This window comes from Gasterosteus aculeatus, chromosome 16, assembly GCF_964276395.1.
Source record: "Gasterosteus aculeatus chromosome 16, fGasAcu3.hap1.1, whole genome shotgun sequence".
In the NCBI taxonomy this organism is placed as follows: Eukaryota; Metazoa; Chordata; class Actinopteri; order Perciformes; family Gasterosteidae; genus Gasterosteus; species Gasterosteus aculeatus.
Genome location: NC_135704.1, coordinates 13,929,345 through 13,952,552, shown reverse-complemented (window position 1 = coordinate 13,952,552; position 23,208 = coordinate 13,929,345). Strand labels below are relative to the sequence as shown.

At 44.4% G+C, this 23,208-nt stretch overlaps 1 protein-coding gene across 8 annotated transcripts in view; it reads right to left on the bottom strand.

Moving 5' to 3' along the window:
* The window catches only part of epha3 (eph receptor A3), a 75,734-nt gene that overhangs the window by 8,922 nt on the left and 43,604 nt on the right, over positions 1 to 23,208 (bottom strand). For 3 of the 8 annotated variants that reach the window (XM_078091387.1, XM_078091388.1, XM_078091385.1), the window contains exons 5-15: positions 21,757 to 22,119; positions 17,519 to 17,643; positions 13,374 to 13,536; positions 13,072 to 13,177; positions 12,606 to 12,670; positions 11,816 to 11,941; positions 8,897 to 9,082; positions 5,703 to 5,764; positions 4,402 to 4,611; positions 2,172 to 2,321; positions 1,755 to 1,948 (exon numbers count right to left, since the gene is read on the bottom strand). In XM_078091387.1, coding sequence (XP_077947513.1) covers positions 1,755 to 1,948; positions 2,172 to 2,321; positions 4,402 to 4,611; positions 5,703 to 5,764; positions 8,897 to 9,082; positions 11,816 to 11,941; positions 12,606 to 12,670; positions 13,072 to 13,177; positions 13,374 to 13,536; positions 17,519 to 17,643; positions 21,757 to 22,119 — 1,750 coding nt within the window. The remainder of the gene's footprint in view (positions 1 to 1,754; positions 1,949 to 2,171; positions 2,322 to 4,401; positions 4,612 to 5,702; positions 5,765 to 8,896; positions 9,083 to 11,815; positions 11,942 to 12,605; positions 12,671 to 13,071; positions 13,178 to 13,373; positions 13,537 to 17,518; positions 17,644 to 21,756; positions 22,120 to 23,208) is intronic. The other 5 variants (XM_078091391.1, XM_078091389.1, XM_078091392.1 and 2 more) reach the window with 3 other exon arrangements.

Sequence of the window (23,208 nt, the reverse complement as noted above, 5' to 3'; positions counted from 1 at the left end):
AACACCATGAAACAACGCAGCAAACACTTGTTTGTACTGAAGGAAGTATAAATACACCAGAGAGGAAATAAAGTCTGCCGCCATTCACGTTTTGGTTTCCCTCCCCCCCATTTTTCTGCTCTATCAACACCCAGCGTCTTGTTTTCAGTGCTCCCGAGGGAAGAAGGAGGTGGATGAGGAGAAGAGCTCGGAACCGATAGTGTACATCTGGGCAGGACAGAGTGGAAGTAATTCACCTCTCACTGCGTTACTAGGCCAAATGTCTCTGGGAGAAGTGGGACCAACAAAGATGTTTGAATTGAAAATATGAAACGTGTCCTCTGCCTCTGTTGGATGTGATGGATGTGATGAAAGTTTAATCAATACCACTCAGGTGGTCCGAGGGAAGCCATTGACCTGAGTTTATTCGAGTGTGAGGTTTAGATTGAAATCTTAATTTGAATCACTATCCTTCAGTTTTACCTTTACTTAATAGTTACATTTGAACATACTAAACATCATTAGCTTTAAATGTATCTCAAATCGTGTAACTCCTATCCAGGTTTGTTGGAGAACTAATTGCAGGCAAGCGGATTGTAGAGCGTTTCATTTGCTATTACAAGTCCACAGATGCTCGCCATTATTCATTCTGCATTCAGTTCATAGTGTAAAAAAAGGCCCGACCATCTGCATATGTAGCAGTACATTACCTAATGCTTCTGTTGTTTGATTTAGAGTCAGCCGTTGTCATGTTTTGTTGAACACAAAGAAACAACATCTTTTTGTTTAAAGACACCCTCACGTGTGTTGTTATATCTTTTAGATCCCCTACTGAGCTCCTGTTAGCCCATAATTAGTCTGCGACAGCCAACCTTGGCCCTCTGACCCCAGTCCCTCTCCATCCGCATGCGGGGACAGTGAAGTCTGACCGGGTCCCACCCCTGAAGCCTCCAGATGCTCTCCTCCGGTCCCAGGCTCTGGTCGGGGCTTTGAGGAGGAGGTGGGGGGTGCTCCATTAACCAGCCGGGACAGCCCAGAGACAAACGAGGTGTGTGGAGCTAACTGCAGCTGCTCCCGCTGCGCAACTGCACCACACACGCACACACACACACACACACACACACACACACACACACACACACACACACACACACACACACACACGCACACGCACACACACGCACAGTTCTCATAAATCACCACAGCCGCCTATGTCGGCCAGCCTGGGCTTGCCCGGTGTTAAAAGCCAATCAGGAAAATTACATGCAAACTCCAAGGGACCTATTTTCACTTTCTTAAGAAATCATTAGTCAATGTTATGAGCTTTGAGGTGTCCATAATACTGCAGCCGGCTGCCGCAGAGCCAGCACCTGTCCCCCTCACTGCTTTAGAATTGACGACAGTGCAGGGGGTGCCCTGTTTCCCCACTGGGAGAGAATGGAGGTTCCAACAAAAGGAGCAGAGCATGAGGGGGAGGGAAAAGAAGAATTTGAATTTAAACTGCATTTTAAAGGAACGGTTGATAAGGTGCGATAAGGCCAGTTCATGTACTACTCTGCAAAGGCTTTAGGCAGAAAGGAGTTCATATCCAGCTCATTTAATGGCTCGTTTCCACAACAAACAGGTTTGCACCAGAGGAGAAGGAAAAAAAACCTGCAACTTATTGTCTCTGAGTCCTGTGATCCCGAACAGACGGTTCGTTGAACTGTACTAAGCTCAAAAGCCGAGTGTTTGTGAGTCAGCTGCATGGAAAACAAAGTAGGAGGAAATCCTACCTGGATGTGGTGTTGGCCGTGATTTTGAGGCTACCAGGGTTGCGAATCAGTTTATCCAGGATGCTGACAATCTGTTCAAATTTAGGCCGGTTATTCCTCTCTTTCTGCCAGCAGTCCAACATCAGCTGGTAAAGTGTAGCTGGGCAGTCCATGGGTGGGGGGAGACGGTATCCTTCATCTACAGCCTTTATTACCTGTATGAAGGAAGGATGGAGGAAGAATCCGAGAAAGGACAGATGAAATATTTTCAACTTTAAAACAATTAATATTACGTGAGACAACACTTTCATTTTACTCTGATGTGCCATAAACATCTTCACCAAAACCATTTGGTTCCTTCACTTCATTCCCAACAGTAACATCAGTCCGATTCTCCCAAAGAGGCGGCCGTGCTGCAGTGATGGCTCCAGTACTCACATCCTGATTGGACATCTCCCAGTACGGCCGTTCCCCATATGACATCACTTCCCAGAGCACGATGCCGTAACTCCAAGCATCACTGGCCGATGTAAACTTCCTGTAGGCGATGGCCTCTGGAGCTGTCCAGCGGATTGGGATCTTCCCTCCCTTAGGGACAGAGGGGAGCATTAATCACACAGACTTTCAGTCAGTCAGTGATACAAAGTCATCAACGCGTACTTGGGCCAATAAGGATGTTCCTCAAAACAACGTTTGTGTCTAAAATTGAAAAAACACAGATCGAACGCCACAAAATAACATCCGAGAATATAAAGATGGATTGTCAGAGTAGTGGGTGATAGCAAAGATGAGTGCAAGCCTTTATTGCAATATGTGTAAATCACTCATGTAAAGTCTAAAATGTTCTAAATGTGCTTTTGTGAAACCTTCAAAGTGTTCAAGTTCAATCTAACTTACTCTTTCCCGCATATAGTTAATCAAACGATTCATTTGACTAATATAAATGTAAATATTCCCTTTTAATCCAAAAGTACCAGCATCCACCTTAAACATTAATCAAACTGTGATCCAAAGTGTCCCGCATGTCCTCTCTCTTTAAGCGCCGGCCGCGTTTGTCATTCTAGCCGCAAAGCAGGACAAATGAAGAAAGTGGAGCTCAGGAAGAGAAGCCGACGGCAGCCAAAGTTAACAGAGACGTTGGCCAAGCCGCCCTGCTCCTGCCTGGTGGTGTGCCATCACACACACACGCACACGAAACACACACACTCCTATCCTGCAAGATCCGCAAGGAGACACTGTTGGAAGGTGTAAGACATTTTAAAAAAAACACACACGCACACAATCACACCCATGGTTGCAGCGCTGAACACGAGTACGCATGGAAGCGTTTAGTGCCGAACACACACACTAGTCTCACACTAATGCTTTAAACATCTACTTCTTTAAGAGGGCAAGATGTTAAAACACTCACACTGGAATTTCACACACAAACACACAAACAAATGACATCCATGTATTTTGCTTTAAAATTTGGGGCCAGAAAAGTAAAAAAATAATAAAATAAGCGCTGGATGGAAATCTGCTTGTGGAGACTTGTCAGTTACAGTAACATGGGAGAGTTTATTATTCTGTTTTATTATTTTAGATTATGTATTTCTGGGAGAAAGGCAAACGGCACACTGAATGTTTATTTGACAAGAAATTCTCAGCCAGCAAATTAGACAGTGTTTAAAAGGGCTGCACGCATGGCGCAGACCACAGGATCCCATGATGAAAATGACCACACACACGGCGCAAAAAAGTACGGATGAACGCCTGAGGTGCTTTGCGCCTACTGACACTGTTTCATTTTATCGAGATTTGATTCAGGCGAAAAAGAAAAAAAATATCTCCTCATCTGGTCTTTCAAGGTCTTTGGGGTTTTTGTACATGTATATGTAAATTGTTCCTTGCTTGATCATTATGTTCTGAGAAATATCCAGAGCTCAATTTAGTAAGGTTGCTTTTAAAAGTCCTTTCATGTTTCTGGTAAATGGATTAAATGGCTGCACCAGCTGCTTGTTGTTTTCCAGATTCAAGGGGCATCATTTGAAACGTTGAGAGAGTTGAGGCCAAGCTGCAAATTGAGGTTGAAAGTGGTTGCAGTAAATATAGAAAAAGAAATGGGGGCAGCAACATGTGAAAATAGGTCTGTTGATGTCTCAAATTGATACAAATACAACAAACATATTAAAGTGATCTATGTTGGCAATAAAAATGAATCCTTGTGTTCCCTTATTGGGCTGTGCACAGGAAACAAACGCTGTAGAGCCCCAAAAGGGTTTGACAATGCACCTACTGCAGACTGCAAGGGGATCATTTGGCACTCAAACAGCAGAAATGACTTTGTTATTGCACGCCAAATGACGTGCACATTGTCGTGCTATTTTCACGCTCCTGGGTGAGACCGGGCTTGTTTTAACACAACAGCTTTTATTTATATGTTTTTCTACCCCGCCATGGTTACAGGACGGAGGAGGGGAGTACACAGCGTGTGTGTGTGTGTGTGTGTGTGGGTGTGTGTGACAAAGACCGGGAGGAGAGGAAAGAGGTGTTAACGTGGAGCCAATCTCAAAACAATCTACATGTAAAGTATATCAAGACGAGAATAGCGATCATCACTGTTGCTCGCTGTTCTGCCCATTCTTGCTGTCGAACATATCTACCGTGATTTCATTTTGTGACTCACCCTGGTGGTGTAGGCGGCCTCCGGGTCGTCCTCCAGCACTCGGGACAGGCCGAAGTCGGACACTTTGCACACCAGGTTGCTGTTGACCAGGATGTTCCGAGCCGCCAGGTCTCGGTGCACGTAGCCCATGTCGGACAGGTACTTCATGCCCGAGGCGATGCCACGCAGCATGCCGACCAGCTGGATGCCGGTGAACTGGGCGTCGTGTTTCTGAAAGAAAGGAAGAACGAAAAGAGCGTTTAATGTGTGTCATTTAGAACACGACGGGATTCGGACCTTTCTGACCATTTGCGTGAAATGAAATCTTTCTATCCAAAGCATTTTCATTAACCTTTAAAAACACCTTTGACATTCTGCACCTCATCTTGAGGATTAGTGTAGAAAACCAGGGACAAAATAACGTATGCAAATGAAGTTTAGACCAGTGCATTACAAACAAATCTTCCCATTTATCCATCAATTTGCCCATTGTCGTCCACATTTAGCATGTGAGTCGTCTACTTGTATTTCCTTCTAGGGCTTTTCACATGCCCTGGTTTGCTCCGAGACCACGTCAGTGTGAGATGACGGTGTTTTCCTTTCGAAAATCAACTGGGCCCACCCCACCTCCCATTTCGTCTGGAGCAATTAGTGGTCAGACCACCTGGTTTAGTCACTTGAAAGCTTTGCAGATTCAGAACACAGCTACAATGTCTAAGTTACGCATTTGTATGTGAGTATGTGTTTGCGTAGATGACACGATTCAGTGATGGAGTGCAGGCCTTTGGGGAAAATGTCGGAAAAAAACAAGAGCCACTCCTTCACGTGTCCGGATAGAGGGCAGAAACATGTGGCCCGGGCTAAAAAAGCCATCCGTATACACGCTTTCATGCCAGTGTTGAGGTTTGGCTCTCGTGCTTTGGCTAATTTCAGTGAGGCAGGTCAATTCCTCCTCAAGAGGCATGGCAAGGATCAGATTCTCTCCCGGCTAGAGCAGCAGTGGGTACAGTTCATAAAACATTGTCATTTGATAAGCTCGGGATACATGGTTTGGCTGAAACAGAGTCAGAGCTGCATCTCAAATGCAACTTTTGTAGATGATGAAATGTAGTGAGTGAGTGACATAGACTGTGTGTTGTGCAGGTGCAACACATTAGGTCGTTCCCTGGTGTTCCTTAATCCTCAGAAAGACATTGAATTTGTGTTCCCCAAAACTTCCTCCGGGTCTCCACCGCTGAGATGCATCATGAGCCATCGTAGGTGTGTGTGTGTGTGTGTGTGTGTGTGTGTTTGGAGAGTGGCTTGTCAATGTTAATACTTACTCTCAAGAAACTGTCCAGGGATCCATTCTCCATGTATTCTGTGACGATCATGACGGGTTTACCTGTAACAGAGGAGGGAGGGAGATCACATCAGTTGTGTCGATCTTAAAGAACAACAGAAATACCTTTGAAACAAAAGACACTCTGAGCGAAACATCGTCACATTAACTTTAATCGAATTTTTTCTCTGAAACGGTCGTGAGTCCACAAGGAGGGCTGCAACTTGACTTAAAGCAGTATTTAGGCCTTGATGTGGAACAGGTTGAGCTCTTTTTACACAAGCACACACACACACACAAACCGGACAGAGTAAAATCATCCTTGTTTTAGGGTCCCGGCAGGTCAGCTGTCAAGGTGTGACATCTTTATTTCTTTGGGAGATCTGGCTGTAAATCCGCTGCCGCCTGCTCTCATCTGTACCTGATCAGACTACGGCCATCGCAAGGTTTATTACAGGGGGGGGACAGCCGTTGTTAAATGAACAGGCTCAGTGTCGGGACTTGTGTCTCCCCACATACCCCATTCCCGACATAAATGATGAAAGCATCATTTAGTTACTACGCAACAAACAGCTGGAATAAACTTCCTGAAGATTTAAGACTTTAAGACCACGTTTAAAACAAGACTGAAAAATTTTATGTTCAGCTTCGCCTTCTGCTAAATTTTACCTACATTGCACTTTTAACCTCTGCCTTTAATTAAATAATTTAAATACGCTGTTTTTAATTGTATTTCAATTCCTGCATTTTATTTCACTTTATTGTATGAAATGTTATGATGTGAAGCACTGTTATGATGAAAAGCGCTATACAAATAAAATTGCCTTGCCTTGCCTTAACGTTTCCCTATCAACCCTGCCTTTCACCGTCACCCGAGCCTTTCCTCTTCCTTCTTTCCCTCTTGCTTATATCCATGCGGAACCTGCCCACATCTGGCAGGACACAAAACCTTTTTTTTGGTTTAAGGGAATGACGCAGGAATGAGCGGAGAGCGGGATGGAATCGGTTAGAAAAAGCTACACATCCAATACTCTATATATTGGAAAAAAAGAAAATCCAATTAGTAATGAAAAAAGTTGGCTCTTGATCTCTTTGTTTAAATCAAAGCAGATTTGTTCTGACTAAAAATTCAATTCCCCGATTAGTCAATGAGACTCTGATAAAAAACAGACCTTCTTTGCACTAGAAATTGCTTAAAGTAGATGAGCCAAGAAGTAGAGTGTGTTGACTTAAATCAAGGTTGTACAGTTGAAAAACTGCGTATCCAAATTTTGGCTCTTTTGTTACTCTCCCAACAGCACTGTTCTCTCACTATTAAAGTAAAACATTCTCCCATCACCGAAACACAGTCACAGTTCACCAGCCTCCACCGTGAAGGCTGTGATGGATCGCCCCGGTTACCAGTGGACGGCTTTTATAGTCTCGGACGGGAACACACACACCGGATCCTCCCTCCTGTCTTCCGCCCTCTTCCCTTCCCTCCTTCCCTCTGTTCTCAACATTGGAAGCAAAGACAAAGGACCCCCGAGCCCCTTCATGCTGTGAACGCAAGCGTAAGCGCTGCGATGAATGTGTGTGTGTGTGTGTGTGTGTGTGTGTGTGTGTCTGTGTGTGCGCGTGTGCCAGGCTTTGGATGAGCCAAAAGCAGCAGCAAGGTAAATGGGCTGTGAAAGTCTCAGGATTATTAAGAATTAACAAGAGAATCCTAATAAATCACCCTACAGCAGCGTGTGTGTGTGTGTGTGTGTGTGTGTGTGTGTAGGTGTGTGTGTCTGTTTGTGGGAGCATGTCAAATGGACCACCTAAAACTATGCCATGAACTCATGGTGTTAAAACACACACACACGTGTTCAGGGTATCGCTTCCAATGTCATGTATTCTCAAACACACACACACGCATTGTAATGAATATCGGACTTTCCTATTAGTCTAAAATCATCAAATTAACCTTGAGTCTTGGGTTATTGCAGCATTTGTCACCATCCGGGCATTAACAGAGTGGTGTACTGTACGGTGAATTAGCCATTAACAGATTAATGAGGAATTCTGCACAAACTCTTTTATTTTCAGGATCTGTAGCTATTCAAGGCTGAATATCAACGCTTTCCTTTAAGAAAGGATTGGCTGAAGAGAATAAAAATTCAATTCATTCAAATTCATATATTCCATATATTGGGTCCAAAACCTAACTCCTCGTATTATTGTTTCTACTGGAGACATTCCCTATTCCCAGGAAAATGTCGCAACTTAAATGAATGCAATAGCATGATTATCCTTATACTTACTATAATTATATGAAAAGGAAATGAAAAGAAAGAGAACAAAAGATGGCTAATTAAGTAATCAACACAATGTGCTTTGAGTGTCCTGCCTGTTGCGGTTTGTAAATTACGTTGTAATTCCTTCGCCGTGCTGTTTTTCATCAAAGAATTCATGCTAGTAAGTCACTGAAGTCAAATGACGGAAATCTCAGCGGGCAATTAAGGCGTTGGGATAACACAGAACGGGAGAGTAAGGAGAAGAGAAGAAGAAGAAGAAGAAGAAGAAGAAGGTAAGGAATGTTCTGCATGTATTTTGTTCTACTCTTTAGAATAACTGCACCGGCAGAACTACTTAACAAGCCCGGTGCCGCGGGGAGGGATTGAGGGCGGGCCCGTTTCTCGGCGACAAAGTTCAGAGTCATTATTTCCTTTTTCTGCAGTCATTCCTTTTTAAAGAGGCCTTCTGTGTGCTAATGATAGTCTTATAAAGAGGCCCAGAGGGGAGCGACTCAGAGATAGGAATTCATGGCCGCTTTGGACACGGCTTTGATCAAAGCACATCGATCCGCTGAGATTTACACGACGGCAAACCCGATAAAACTCCTCTTCACTATTCATAAAAGCGGCAGGACACTTTAGAGCTGTTTGTCAAAAACAATTGCAAATCCCGAAATTGGTAAAAAAAAAAGAGCCCGGGGATGCTGCATCTGTAATGTGAATGCAAATTACATCTGTGTGTAACTCTCTTACTCTCTCCTAGTTTATTTTACTGTAAAGGTTTCTATTCTAATACATTTTGAACTCCGGCTCAAAACGAATTTGTTATGCACCATTGCTGATTTTCTCCCACAATTTGTATCTAATTTAATTTAAAGGAGCAATAGCCAACTCCCTTCAAGATGGATTTTGGGTCATGGTTCGTGAATGCACTTACTGCGTGTTACCACCCCCTCCAGCCTGATGATGTTGGGGTGGTCAAACTGCCCCATGATTGACGCCTCGGCCAGGAAGTCCCGCCTCTGCTTATCCGTGAATCCTCCTTTAAGCGTCTTGATGGCCACACAGATCTCCTTCTTGCTTGGTAGCTTCAGACGACCGCTGCACACCTCGCCAAACTCACCTAGAGAGGAAATCAGGGAAGATGGGGGTGTGTGGTGTGAATGTCCAGCATGCATTCAGGCTTTGGGTCATGCTAACTTTACACTTTGCAGCATCTATTGAGCCAAAAAAAGGAGCTATGCTCAACTGTTTTATCCATTTGTAAAGGTCGCTCAAGCAGTGACATTGCTAACAAGCTGAGCATGAGGCAGAAGTACAGTTCTGAATTATTGTTTAAGGTGTAACAATGTACCATTTTAACAGATGCAATCAGAGAGAGGATGTTAATGATCACCTTGTCATTACATAACTCCAATTTTTCGGTATTTGTTGATTTTGGAGAGAGATCCTCGCATACTTACATGTTACAACCGCTAATTATAGTAATGACACCATGTGTAGCAATGCACTTTGAAACCGATCCACCCGAATCCACAGTCCAACTAACAACGCAAAGTGATCTTTCAACTTTCATAAAGAGCCGTATTAAAACGCAGCATGACTCAACATCTACCATGGGAGGGATCAATTAGCATTCCTGTCTGCTGAGAGGATGTGTGTGTGTGATCACCTCGTCCCGTGCATGTGCGTGCGTGTGCGCGCTCGGTGAGCTTCACCAGGTACTGTAAGCTGTAAGCTGACGGCTGGCCACTTCAAAGCCAGTCGAGGGATTTGGCCGGGCTCTACGGACGGGTGGAATGCGAATACGAGTGCGCGTGCACTAGTATGCGTGCGCGTGTCGAGTGCGCTGATGAGAGGTGATGTCAGAGCTGAGACATGTGCCGATCCCTCTTTGTCCAGTAAAATCACCGACCGCAGCAGCTCAGGATCAGGGAGCGTCGATTAAAGTCTCGGACTTAAAGCAGTCGGGTCTGGGACAACTTAAGCCAGTCTAATTACAACATGTCTTAATACCAAACGCATGTCCCGTCCTTCTGGCACTCAGACAGACAAGCCAGGTCATTGCACCTTTCTTTTTTTATTTTTATTTGTAATGTGGCCACTCAGAGAACGAAGTTCTAATGAGGTCCACGGACCTGGATAAGGTCTAATAAGGGTTGATTAGGGACACTCGCTCCTTTCCTGAGCTTTGATGTTAAAACCGTCCGACCCATTGGAAGCAGAGCGGAGCGTGTCTTCTGTCTTTCGACACACAATCACTGATTGGCAAGGAGATCAAAGCCTTGTTTAAGGAAGACATATGAGGGGGGGGGGGGGGTTACAAAAAAAAAAGCTTTACAAAGCTGCAGTGCCGCTCCCTTATACATAAAGTGTACAACTAAGATGCCTTTTTCATGGTGACTTTCATGGTCAGACTTCTGTGTATTTAATGCTGACAATCATTATGTCTTAATGTAAACATGAACCAAGGTGTGATTCACGAGCCGAGTGCAGCACTGGACAATCCAAACAGAATATAGTGAATCCAATCATCTAGCAACTGCACTTTGTAGTTGTTTGTGTTGTGAATGTGAATTATTCTTGACATTGCATGTTACCAAAGCTAAAAATAGACACTGAAAATGTAGACATTTGATGTTCCACTTGCATGGAAGTATGGAGACAATAATGTGTGCACTTTGTATTTGCATTAAGAATGTATAGTTTACTGTTAGTGTGGCTTCTATAAGCTCAAGTGATATTGGTAAGAACAGTACATTCATATTACTTACATATATTATGAATTACCGCTTTGTGTTTTCGATTAATTATATTTTCTCTGTCCTGTAATTACTGCACACTTGCGTTGAACAAATATCACTTTCCATTTAAAGCGCGGCCTGTAGAAATGCTTTGTGTCCGCTGCATAGCGTGCAAAGTGTAGCGCGGCCCAGTGTGGATTCAGGCATTAAACTCTGCGTCGGTCCTGACAGCTTTACGGCGTGAAGGGTTGCTGGGGCTCCTGAGACGGCCTGCTGTTATGTGCTGTGTGCTTTTTGTCTCCATCCATTCTGCCTGCACTCAACACGAATCACAGTGCATTACCCTCCCGTCGGCACTCCTCGCTCAAGTTGTCAGGCACGACGCCACAAGAGGAGAGGAGGCGCGCTTTACTCTCGCAATCGTTCGATTTGGTTTGGAATTAGAGTTTTGGAAAATAGAAAGAAAAAAAAAGGGAATGAAGAGAAAAATGCAAAGGAAGTAACAAGGAGAGGTGGGAAGGAACAAGCCGAAGGTGAGCAAGAACAACTTGTAATGTCCCTCTATCATTAAGGAGAGTGGGAGAGAAGGGAGCTCAAGCTGGGGCATTAAATGCTTTCTCCTTCCCAGCTGTGCACTAGACGGCACACAGTCAAACTAGCCTGCTGCTAAAAAAATGTGGATATATGGGAGCTCTACGTGTACCTCATTTTTCTGTACACGCAGTTGAACACTTGATGTTTCTCTGTCATTTAAATAGAGCATGAAGAAGTTAAAAAAGTGACGTTAGGGTGAGGTGGAAGTTTCTCTTTTACATTTTTATTGAGTTGGAGTGACTGTTTTCATACATTTCCTTTAATGACCTGGGCGAACTGTTAATCTTTGAGTTTGATTTTACCTCAATATCATTTATATTCCCCCCCTTCATGTAGGGAGGTTTATTGCTTATAGATCTGATAATTCAAACTAAATTAGGAATATAATTAATTTGACTAAATACTAGTGATTAGTCCCCAATAGTCTACAGAGTTACTGATACACTATTTTCAAACAGACTGGCATGAAGTGACAGGTTTATTTAAAAAAAGGGAGATTCAATAATAGAAATTCTCACCTGCTCCAACCACTTTGTCGATGGCGATGCAGGAGGCGTCCAGCTCCTTCGCAAACTCGTGCACGGCCTGGCTCGGGTCCTCGTACGTGTGAGGGTCCACGTAGGTCCTGATACCCGGCAGACGCACTGCAGCAGGAGAGAGCAGGTCGCATCGATTACGGGTCGAAACTCAAGTGTGTCCCCACAGCCATCCGTCCTCTGGACAGTTGATGACTTAGTGAGGACATATCACAAAAACCGCAAAAAAAAGTACTTTATTAGTCCATGTGGGGGGGGGATGTTCCCCAGCTGACTCATCCAAACTATTCATGGAGCAATGGATGCCCTCAGCTAAGTGCCTGGGGGCTAAATGCTAGAGATCATAATAACACATTGTGTATGTTCAGTAGAACTAGCAATGAAGAAGAGGGGGAGTTTAATTGAAAAAGTGTTGCCGCTTTACGTTGGTCCATGTTAGACTTTCTTAATGAAGCTACTTTAAACATTGGTCCAAGTTTTTCATTGGTCAAAAATGTATCAATAAAAGAACGTTTTTTCGTCTTTTCCAAATGAAGGCTCCCGGATTGGTTTGCAAATGGACCGAGAAAGCGCCGTCTCAACATGGTCTCGGTCCAATTGCTGTCTTCTCATGTGACCGAATCAACCAAAGGGAAGGGGAAACCACTTCAAACTTGAAAACAGCTGCTGTAAAACAACTTACTAGATACTTGTAGTACTCTGTGAATGATATACACTGCAGAGAGGAGATATTCAAATGCTTCTGACAAAAAAAAAAAGGTGCACTACTCACAGTGGCCGTTGCCAAAGTGCAGCCTTTTCTCATCAGGATGTTTGGATTTGCTGTGGCAACAGAACCTGCCAATCCAAACAGAGAAGGGTCATAAGTAGTGCCACATCTCGCAATAAGACATTAACCACTGGCCCAGCCAGAAGGCTAGCGAGAGCTGTGTGTCCATGTGTGTGTGTGTGTGTGTGTGTGTGTGTGTAATCCCAGCTCTTATAAACCAAGAGAGGATCAGTAAGTCTTATAATGAGTCATGGATTTATACTCTCTGAACAGTACTGACTGCCAATTCCAGCCACACACAGGAAACACACACACACACATACAATTCTTACTTTCCTCTTACACATACACACCTACACAAGAAACAAAAAATGGATTCCTCTCTCATTTGGAATAAAAGAATATACTCTGCAGCAATTTAGAGAATGCTGTACGCAATCAACAGCATAACGATGTCCGTGAGACGGACCTGCCAATCAGGACGTAGAGCAGCACGGTGAGGAGGATGATGGCCACGGCGGAGGAAATGGCGATCAGAACAACCTGGCTGCTCTCACTGGAGATGGAGAACGCTGCTGAGTGACAGAAAGCCAAAGGTCATGAGCAGGGGTTGAACTTGGCTCGAGAACAAACATCAACTACTTTACCAAAGATTTTTTGAAACCCAGGACAAAAGTCAGACGCTCTCACTATTCAGGATCAACGGCCACAAATGTTCCACAACAGCAGTAAGAGACTTGCGATAAAAAGCCTATCCCGAGGAGGACTTACAGTCGGGGCTGGTCTCGAACTGGAAACTCGGGCTGCTGGCTCCGTACCCGGCAGCTGTGCGCGCTCTGATCTGCAGCAGGTAGGCGGTGTTGGGCTTCAGGCCATTCAGGGTCACATTACAGCCCCGAGCACGGAGGATTGTGTAGCTGGTCTCCTGCTCCTCCTGTGAGACCAGGTGGACAAAGGAACGAGAGGGACAGAGAAGGGGATTCAATTCATGTGAGGCAGTTTTCTTCAATGCTCAAATGTACACTAAGTTGGACCTTTTGATGCATGCTAGATACAGTATGAATACAATACGGTAACATTAGGTATCTGTTACTATGTGTTGGTGTAAATTTGTACAAAACCCACACAAACATCCAAGAGAGTTTGGAAGCTTTCTTTTAAATCTGATGAATTATGTTGTTCTTATTTCATGACTCCTCTCCTACTGATCTCCAAACAACAGGAGGATTTACACAATATACGCACCAGGTCTGCATTCGACAGATTGTATCCAGATGTGGAAGGGAGAAATATGGTGGAGAGTAGGTGAGGGGACAGACGAAAAGAGGAAGATAGCAGAGAGCGGTGATAATTCCACATAGAGGATAATAGGCCCAGTCCATTAAAGTGATTTATTGTTATATGTATGTATTTTCTGTGCAGTATTAGGCTCAATGTTGGCCATGTGCTACTAAAAGGCAGCAAGCAAAGGCAAATGTCCAAGATGGCCTCTTACTATCAGGACAGGACATCCTCATCATTCAGCACCAGCTTAATTATTTTGTCCATAATAAAAAAAAAAACGTTTCACAGTAAACGTTGCGTGTCTCCGTCTGTGCCAGTGAAGCTTGTAAAATAAAATGCTGAGACAATCCATGCGGAAGAAAAGGCTTGCGATTACAAGATTACCAAACCAATTAGATGCTATGAAACAAACTGCTAAATGGGGGGAAAGCAGGACCAGGCTCGTCTTAAATCTCAAAGACAACCTATTAGAGATGACCTCGACAATCCTAAAAATGAGTTACATGTTTTGCGACGTAGCCAAGCTCATAAAAATCATCCGGGGCCGAATCGTGTTCAGGCATTCAGTCAAATCTTTATTTCAGAAACCCAGTTATGAAGAGGCATTCATTGCTCTGGGAAATAGCATAAACACAAGTCGACATCCACACACGCACACACTGTCCAAAATGACGGTCCATTAATGGAGTGGATCAGAGTTTTATTGGGCACAAACCGCTTTTTAAAACTGCTCTATATGTAAGGAGGTAACTGATACACGCAGACCTGCACGGGGGCGACGCCTCATCACAACTCTAAATCTACTCGTCACCGTCACGCCTTCTGGACAGCATGCGATCCCCCAAAATCCCACACAGGTGAGGTTCAAGCACCTTCGTGTGTGTGTGTGTGTGTGTGTGTGCGTGTGAGAGAGGGAGAGACATACAAAGAGAAGAACGTCAAGAAAAAGACCTCTTTTTTATTCGTACTGCAGCCCAACAAGTTGTGTGATTGAACATTGAATCCTGTGTGTGTGTGTGTGTGTGTGTTTTTATGCGTCACCGGAACACTGCTAAAACTCAATATGGCCTCTGTGCTGCGTTTTACTTCGTCAATCTAAACAAAGCTGTGGCAAATTATAGCTTGTTAAACACACACACACACACACACACACACATATATGCAAACTCATACAGACCCCAGAACAGGAGATGTGCAGCAGAAGTCTTTTAAATACAGTGTTTGATTGAGCATTCCTTCCCTCTCAGTCTACATAAACAGGCCAAATTGAAGTGGATCTGAAGCGCTGCGCTTTGCAGATTGCAGTGATAAAACACGCAAAAACAATCAATCAAAGCTGTATTCCCACAAATTCTATTTTCACAAAGTGCACTTGGAAATGCCTTATCGGCTGGTTAAGTCGCACAGCCAGCCTGGGTTTTCCAAAGAGGAAACACCTCTCTTCTTTAGAAAAGTTTTCGGGTCGGAAACTCCCAAGACCGTCACCAAACGTTCCTCAGAAATTCTGAAGTTTCACACGGTCGTGTTTCCCGCCTGTGACAGAAAGTGGTGTGCGTTGGCGAAAAAGACCAGCGTGGGCCAGGACAGAGGTTATGTGGGGTTCCTTTAAAATAAACCACTTCAGCTTCTGTGGAACTCTTTACACTAACGATGAGAGGAGTAATTACTACTCCTACTGCAATAAAAGAATGAGAAATACATTACTTTGAATAATTTTATAAAAATATATTACTAAATCCTCCTTGAGTAATCAGAAGGTACTCACACTACAGAGTTCCCACCAGGGAAGCTTATACAAATGCAATAAGCTGACTTTTAAAAGCCTTTTTTTTGTCGGCCTTTAGAGATTTATTGATCCAAGTAATCCGTCTAATATAAAGATGCATTCTAAGTTTGCAATGATGCCGGGGGGGGGGGTTTCAGGGAAATGTTCCCTTTTTACATTGAGAGAAGTTGAGTGACATCAGTAAATGGCTTTTGGATCACACGATAACGTACACTGTGTACATCTGTTTTAAACCTACGGCAATAAAGACGGATGATACCACAGATGCTGATGCCGCAGATCTGAACATCTTCTTCTCGCTAAAAGCTCTCTTTTATTCTCAACTCAAGCTGTTTTTAAACTCCTCTTTCACCATCCTGTTTATGTGAGCGTGCAATTATATCTGCGTGTGTCCTGTACGTGTCCCTTAAAAGCCTCTTCCTGCCTCCTGAATGAGTGATGGTGAGGTCTTGGTGTGGTTTATTTGGGCTCCGACTCTTATCCCCCTTTCGGCCTTGATCCCCGGCGCGCTAGAGGCCCTCGGCGTCCCTCTGCCTGCCACACGTAAAGGTCCCCGTTCTGGGCTTGTATGGGGGGGGGGGGGCGGGGTCTCCCATGACGGCCCCAGTTTGCTCTTCTGCATGGAAGAGCCTTTTGTCTGGGGTTTGAACCCCCCCCCCCCTCCCGGGCACGTATGGCTGCTGCAGAGAATCCTCCGTGGGAACTTGTGTGTTTGTGTCCGTCCCCGAGTGTCTCGGGTAAATCCGTGATTGCGAGAGATTTGTCTTTCCAAAACTCGCACAGGCTCTTCAGTTCCTCCAGTAAACATCTCTCCATACCTTCCTGTCATGGATATGCATTTGTAATGTGTGCGCGTGCATGTGTGCGATTGAAAAGCTACGGTTACCCAGCGTCAGTCGTTGACTTTTCCTCTCTAGGTTTTTAGTTTGAACTTCTTATGTTCGGATGGCTGAGCAGGGAACGGAGTTTAGAGAGGAAACAGCTTCTGTCTGCCTACTAATCAAGAGATTAGGGGCCACTGTTGGCATTCAAGCAGGCCCGGGATCCGGGGGAACACACATGCACACATGCACATGCGCACCGAATCTGCCAGAGTGATTGAACCTGCATCCACGGCTAATTTCACCATCAAATGTCAGCCACAGCACGGCGTTGGTGCTGAAAGCCAGTGGAATTCGTTCTGCACTAATTTAGCCTCACAGAGTGAGAATGAGTGACCCAAGAGACACATTTACTCTCGGCCATAAAACGTGTCTCCATTAAGGGGACGGGGGGACGGGATGAGGAATAGAGGGAGAGATGAAAAAGAGGGGGGGGGGGAGACTGATGAGTGTGGAAAGAATAAAAGCAGAAAGACAAATGAGTCGTTTTTTATGTTTGCATGTTTGCTGGAACAGAAACTTCGGTCTACAGAAGCGGTCCTCTCAATCACTACAAATAAAATTGTAAATCTAAGCGGAATTCTGATACTGATCCTTGTTAAGTGGAGCCGTTTGATGCATATGGTTACTCCTCGAGGCTGATACCACCCCAGCCAACCCCATACTTTGCTAAGAGTCTTTGTCTGGATTGATTTGATGGCATGGGACAGATGGCGTGCCTGAAAGAGGACCGTTGAGCATGTTCTCTGGGCACAGAAATGCACGATCGTGCAAAAACTTTGCTCATTAAGCAAAAAAACACAGTGATAAAAGGCCATCTTTGATGTCAGTACCCGTGGGTTACACAGCTACAAAGCTCACATCACATTCCATGACATGTCGTCTTTAGCCTGGTATTCACAAAACAGACATCACAGACATCACAGTGGTATGAATGCGTTGAAATCAATATGTCCTGCACCGACCTTTTCGTAGTATTTGATCTCATAGTCGAGGATAATGCCGTTGGGTCTTTCTGGCTGCTGCCAGGACAGGGAGACACTGCTCCGAGACGTCTTTTCCTTTCGGATCACTGCTACTGGGGAGGGAGCTGTGTGGGAGACGGAGACAGACATGAGAGTGTAAAGCGGAGGAGAGAGCGACTTCCTTGAGGTTCAGTGGAAGTTCAGTCCCCCGGTGTTACATCCTGGCAATTGTCTATGGTTCCTGTTAGCCTGATTCAGCTTTAAAGGCTTTGGCCCGGGGTTGGTGGGTGGAAAGAGGCAATGTACACTAATTCAAACGCGTTCTTATGGACATATATACACGCACACACACGTACAAAGACTAGACATATAATACAGCAAGGTGTATTTCCAGTGTGTTAAAGTAAAGTAAAAAGGTGCTTAGTTATTATGAATAGAGCTTAACTCATTATTTCATAGTACAAATGTACATTACTTGTACAGTTTACACCTTCAAGTATTGTTATTTTTTTCTGAGCTTAACAAATATCCTTTTTTTGTACAGTTGTGCACACGTGTGTTATGAAGGTCAAAAGCTTATGATTGTGGGACAAGCAGGGATCGAAATGAAGAAAAATCAAACTGCTTGGTTGGTGTCAGGTAAGTGTATCAAACTCAGTTCCTGCTTTTTGCTTATGAGTAAAATGGCTCGTCTTTTAGCATCTGTTGTAGCAACTTCCTGGCCTGCATATTCTTTGAAAGGTGTTATGATTTGAATGTCCTGTGCGTATGAGCCATCGCCCCCCCCCCCCCCCTCTCATTTGTCCCACTGCTGCGCCGGTCTTCTCTTTCGGTGCAGCGCTTTCTCCCTCACCAATCCTTCACCCATGCGCTGCTTTGCCTCAGGGACTTCACATGGTCCCCAGTAACTTAGCACATCCCTCCCTCTATCAAGCCGTGCACCCCTCCCTCGTTCTTTTTTTGCTCTCTTGCTCTTCACTCCCTTCCTCAATTCCCTTTTTTTTTTTTAACAGCTCTCCAATTGCCAGGCGGCTCCGGGGCGTCGACTTTTAAATTTATTAGACCACGGGAAAAAAACATGTTTGTCTTTGAAATGTTTGAGCTTTTCTTGATTGTGTTTTTATAGCAGTGTGCGTATGTGCGTATGTGTGTATGTGTGTGTGTGTGCGCGTCCGCGCGTAACAGCGTGCATTTCGGCGGGAAGTTATTTTTCCTCCTGTAATGAACCCAGATGGGGAGAATCTGTTTCTGTGCCCCCTGCTCCTTATTCTCTCCTCCCCTCCCTCTGGTTCTGATAGCGGGGTGACGCTGGGCTTTTTATGGGCTCCGTGGTTTATGGCGGTAATGATTTACTGTGTCTGGGCCGTTCGGAGGCAGCTTTGAGTTCCTCTCCTCCTTCTTTTCCTGCTCCTTGCTGTCCTGTCTCACTCCCTCTTTCTATCTGTACGTCTATCGCATTACCAGCATTCATTTGATGTCACTTTCTGTTTCTGTCTGTGGTGTAACAAAGGCCTTTAAACGTCATCCTCCAGTGACGTGACATGCCACAGCTGTCCGAACATCTATTTATTCTGCAGGACGCTGGTTGACTGTTCAACGTAGCGTATTAGCAGAAACATTTGAGAATTCAATACATTTAAATGTTAAAAAAAATGACTTTAACGCATTGCTGACTTCTGGTCTTTGCGGTGATACTGATGGGTTTTCAGTGCAGTGAGTCCCCGGGACCCAGAGGTCATTTCACGGGGTCCCCAGTCACGTTTTTATATGGTGACAAATTAGAGTCTTGGTTTTCCATGCTTCTTCTCAGTCATTTCGCCTACGAGTCTTTGAAACATTTAACCAAATCACAACTTTTTAAGAACGGATACATGTGTTCAAATGATCAGTTGGTAATAAGCACTGTATAATATAGTAATACATGTTTTTCTCCTTTCCAAATAGTTTCCAATAGTTTTTCCATTTCCATTTCCATTAAAAGTATGAACAAGACATCAACTCCTGCTGCAGAGACCAATGTCCCAATGACAAGACTGGATTGAAGTCAAAGCTGTGGGGACGAGGACTGGTCTTGCAGCAGCAGGGACATTTCGGGTTTTTTTGGATGGTGGAGACTACAAACACGGGATCTTGTGTGTGCAACATAAAGGCGGAGACGATAGTACAATCAACAACCAGGTGTAGAAGCGATCTGTCCAAGTCAGCCGCGGTTCTGTTGATATCAGACTACACTCCAATGTGGGTCGCAGCTACTCTGTTGTTTGCATAGTTATGACAATGAGTGCAGTGCAAGAGGGAGAGGGGGGGGGGGGCTATCTGACAGCACCTTGACAGCACAGCAAGGACACACTTCTCCTTCCCAGGAAACACTTAATCCAGCTTTTACCAGCTTTGGTATCTGTACATGTGTGTGTGTGTGTGTGTGTGTGTGTGTGTGTGTTTATGTGAGAGAAAGTGAACTGTAGACGAGTGGGGCTGGAGCACTGACATATCTAATCCTTGTAAACTCTCAAGGCTGATGGAAGGTGTGCAGCTGCAGGCGAAGAGGGAGAGGACTGTGCGGGTGTGTGGTGCAATGACAGTGTGTGTGTGTGTGCGTGCGTGTGCTAGATGTGTAATATGGAAAGAGCAAGATTGATCTCCTCTGATGATCGCTCGAACATGAAAGGTGTTTTTTAACATTCAGATCACACGCAGCCCTGTAGTCAAATCCAATATAAATGCTGATCCCCCTGACTAACCACACAGATAATGGTTACTAATAAACAACTCCAAAGGTTGTTCTTTTTCCTCACTTCAAATGTGGGGCTTTTAATCTGTATTGTCCTTTCCCCTCACAACAATGTATGATTTGACACGAACACACACAATCAATTTACCAGTCATCTCTGCCCTGTCACTTCAAAGAGGTCATGTCTACACGTTGTCACTTTGTATACCGTCAAACTGGGTCTACGAATATTGTGTGTAGATAGAACCTTCAATATTAGCATATTTATTACACCAACAGGTTTCTTCTGGGGGTGTTTACACATGTACGACGGCCATTATCTACCCTGACAGTGTGTTTGTGTGTAACGTTAAAAGTAATTAATGAGATTCTAATACTAAAAGGAGAAATCTTCTAAATGATGCCTTGATTTAAGGACACCAGGGATATCGTGACGTTGCACTGACAAATACAGCCGAAGCACCTGCAGAAACCTTTCAGTAAAAGCCGCTCGTATGTTCTTGGGATAAAGCAGCGACAAAGAGGTGCCATGTGTGCCTTCAAATCCCAACAAAGAAAGGACTCCCAAAGCTCCATGACATGTACATGTGCAACCGCTCTTAAACTCAACTCGCAGCCATTCGCCCGCCCATCATGGAGGATGTGATGGAGCGTCTCACCTCGCTGCGTGACAACTTTTAAAAAGATACGCCCATCTGTTCTCTCGTCTCAAAAAACACCTTCCACGTGCTAAATCACCTCCCAAGGTTTTGGGAGGGCGGGAGAAGGCTCGCAAAAAACGCGGAGAGACATTTAAACAGGAAAAGAATTGCCTGCTGTGTATGTGTGTGTGTGTGTGTGTGTGTGTTTGTTGAGTTGGGAAGGATCCTGTTTCCAGATGAAGAGAGAGATAACAATTGAGAGCAAAAGAATAAAAAGAAATTAAAAATGAACTGCAGACGCAAAAATATTAAGAAGGGAAAAAGGCAAACTGTGGAAAAGAACATTGAAGGAAGTGGGAAAAGAAAAATAATACATTTATGCACTATAGCCAGAACATTTGACATTCCTTACTAGTCAGGGCTGTCTGAGGTTTGGCGCCTTCTACTGCAGCTAGATTTATTCTACTCTCGTATTTTTACAACACGGCTTTACTTTGCTTTCTTATTCATCTAAAGACTTCATGCATAGAGGGTTCTTTGAATATGAGATTGATGGGAGCTTTATGCACCCATCCTCCCGCCAGGGGTGTCTCTTTAAAGTATGATGTTTTTGTCATTCAATCCCAGCAGTTAAACAAGGGAGTAGCAGCCTGAGATCGCCCTGTAAATGTCCAGCTCTGGTGGTTGGAGTCCATATGTTTGGAGCACATGGCCTACAGGCTCGTATATATTAGTTAGTTCATATAGTTCAGTTTAATTTAAAATACGCTTTATCTTGCTGGAAGGAAGAATGGGTTTTGATAATAGCTGGTTAAAAACGATCGACTCGACGATTTAGTGAGCGCCTATCTGTCGCGCTATCTCACCAGCTTGGTTGGTGGTGATGGTGACCGCAGCGTACTGCCTCATCTGGGGCGCCAGCGACGACACGCCGTTCAGCGCTTCGATCTCAAAGGTGTAGTTAGTGTGGGCCAGCAGGTCTCCCACCGTCACGGTGGTGTTGTGGAGGCCCGAGGCTCTCGGCAGGAAGTGAACGTTACTCCGGCAAGGCTCGCAACGCAGGTTGCCGCCGCTACTGCCGTTGGCGACGCCACCCCCGCGGCAGCGTTTGCAGAGGACGGTGAAGGTGACGTCCCTGCGGCCGCCGGCGTCTTCCGGCCAGCTCCAGTCCAGGATGACGGAGGTCTCGTTAATGGAAGAGATCACGTTTCGAGGAGCCGAAGGGGGTCCTGGAGAAGGAGATGAAGGAGGTGAAGTGGGGTGGAGGTTAGAATGAAAGGAGAATGAAAGAAACAAAGAAACAAAAGTAAGTAAATTAGTGGAAAAGGTAATGGAAGAAAAGAAGTGGGCAAATAACGGGAAGATTGAGAATGGGATAACTTCAAGCGCAGTGAAGTAAGATGAGATTCAATTTCGCAGCAGTTGTTCGCCGAGGAAAATGGCAAAAAAAATGACAGCATCGTCCACAAAATCATCCACAAAAAAACACTGTGAAACACAGATTGACGTATGAAAGTACAAAGTACGGATCCTTCTGTAAAGCTATGACGTCACTGTTCCCTTTGTAATTACACGAGTAACAAAACAAAACTTGCAGGAGAAGAAGGGAAATGGGCGACGTGGAGAAAAATGTTTGCTTAGGTCGGTTTGAGTATGAGACAATTTACTTCCCTCCCAAACAATGAAAGGCTCCAGTCATGGTAATCTGCATTATAGTCTTTGCGTGTGATTGCGCAAGATACAAACCAGAAGGTAGATCAACCTAACATTCGAAAATAGAAAAATCCTAATGCCAAAAGGAAGACGATACAACATTTTATATATGTGTTCTGGCTGTAAACCAGTCAGTAACTGCATAGCTAATAACTCTATGCTAAAACATTTTTGTAGCACATCAAGACATCAAGGACGCCTTCCCCCACTACGGCCTCACAGTCAAGGAAAACATTTGCATGGCAACAGAGAACTGTGTGAAGAATTTCCAGCGACATTGGGAATAACAGACGTATTTCTAACAAAATGTATACAGACTTGTGGCTTCTGCAGGAGTGAACCATTGTTTTACAGTTCCATAGCTCCTGGTGAGTTTACTTTGGTAACCGTATTATGGTCAATGTCCCGATTTAGAATATAAACAGGGTTTTTACCACGGAAAACATACAATTAAATGATTTCAGGACAACATTACGCTCTAGGGACAATTCGTGTTACAGGATTCTAGTTAAAATTATTATTACTGTTTACTGTCTCACATGATCGAAGTCTCGTACACTTGCACGTACTTCGCCATCCAGTTTCTATCATGAAAATAAAAGTTT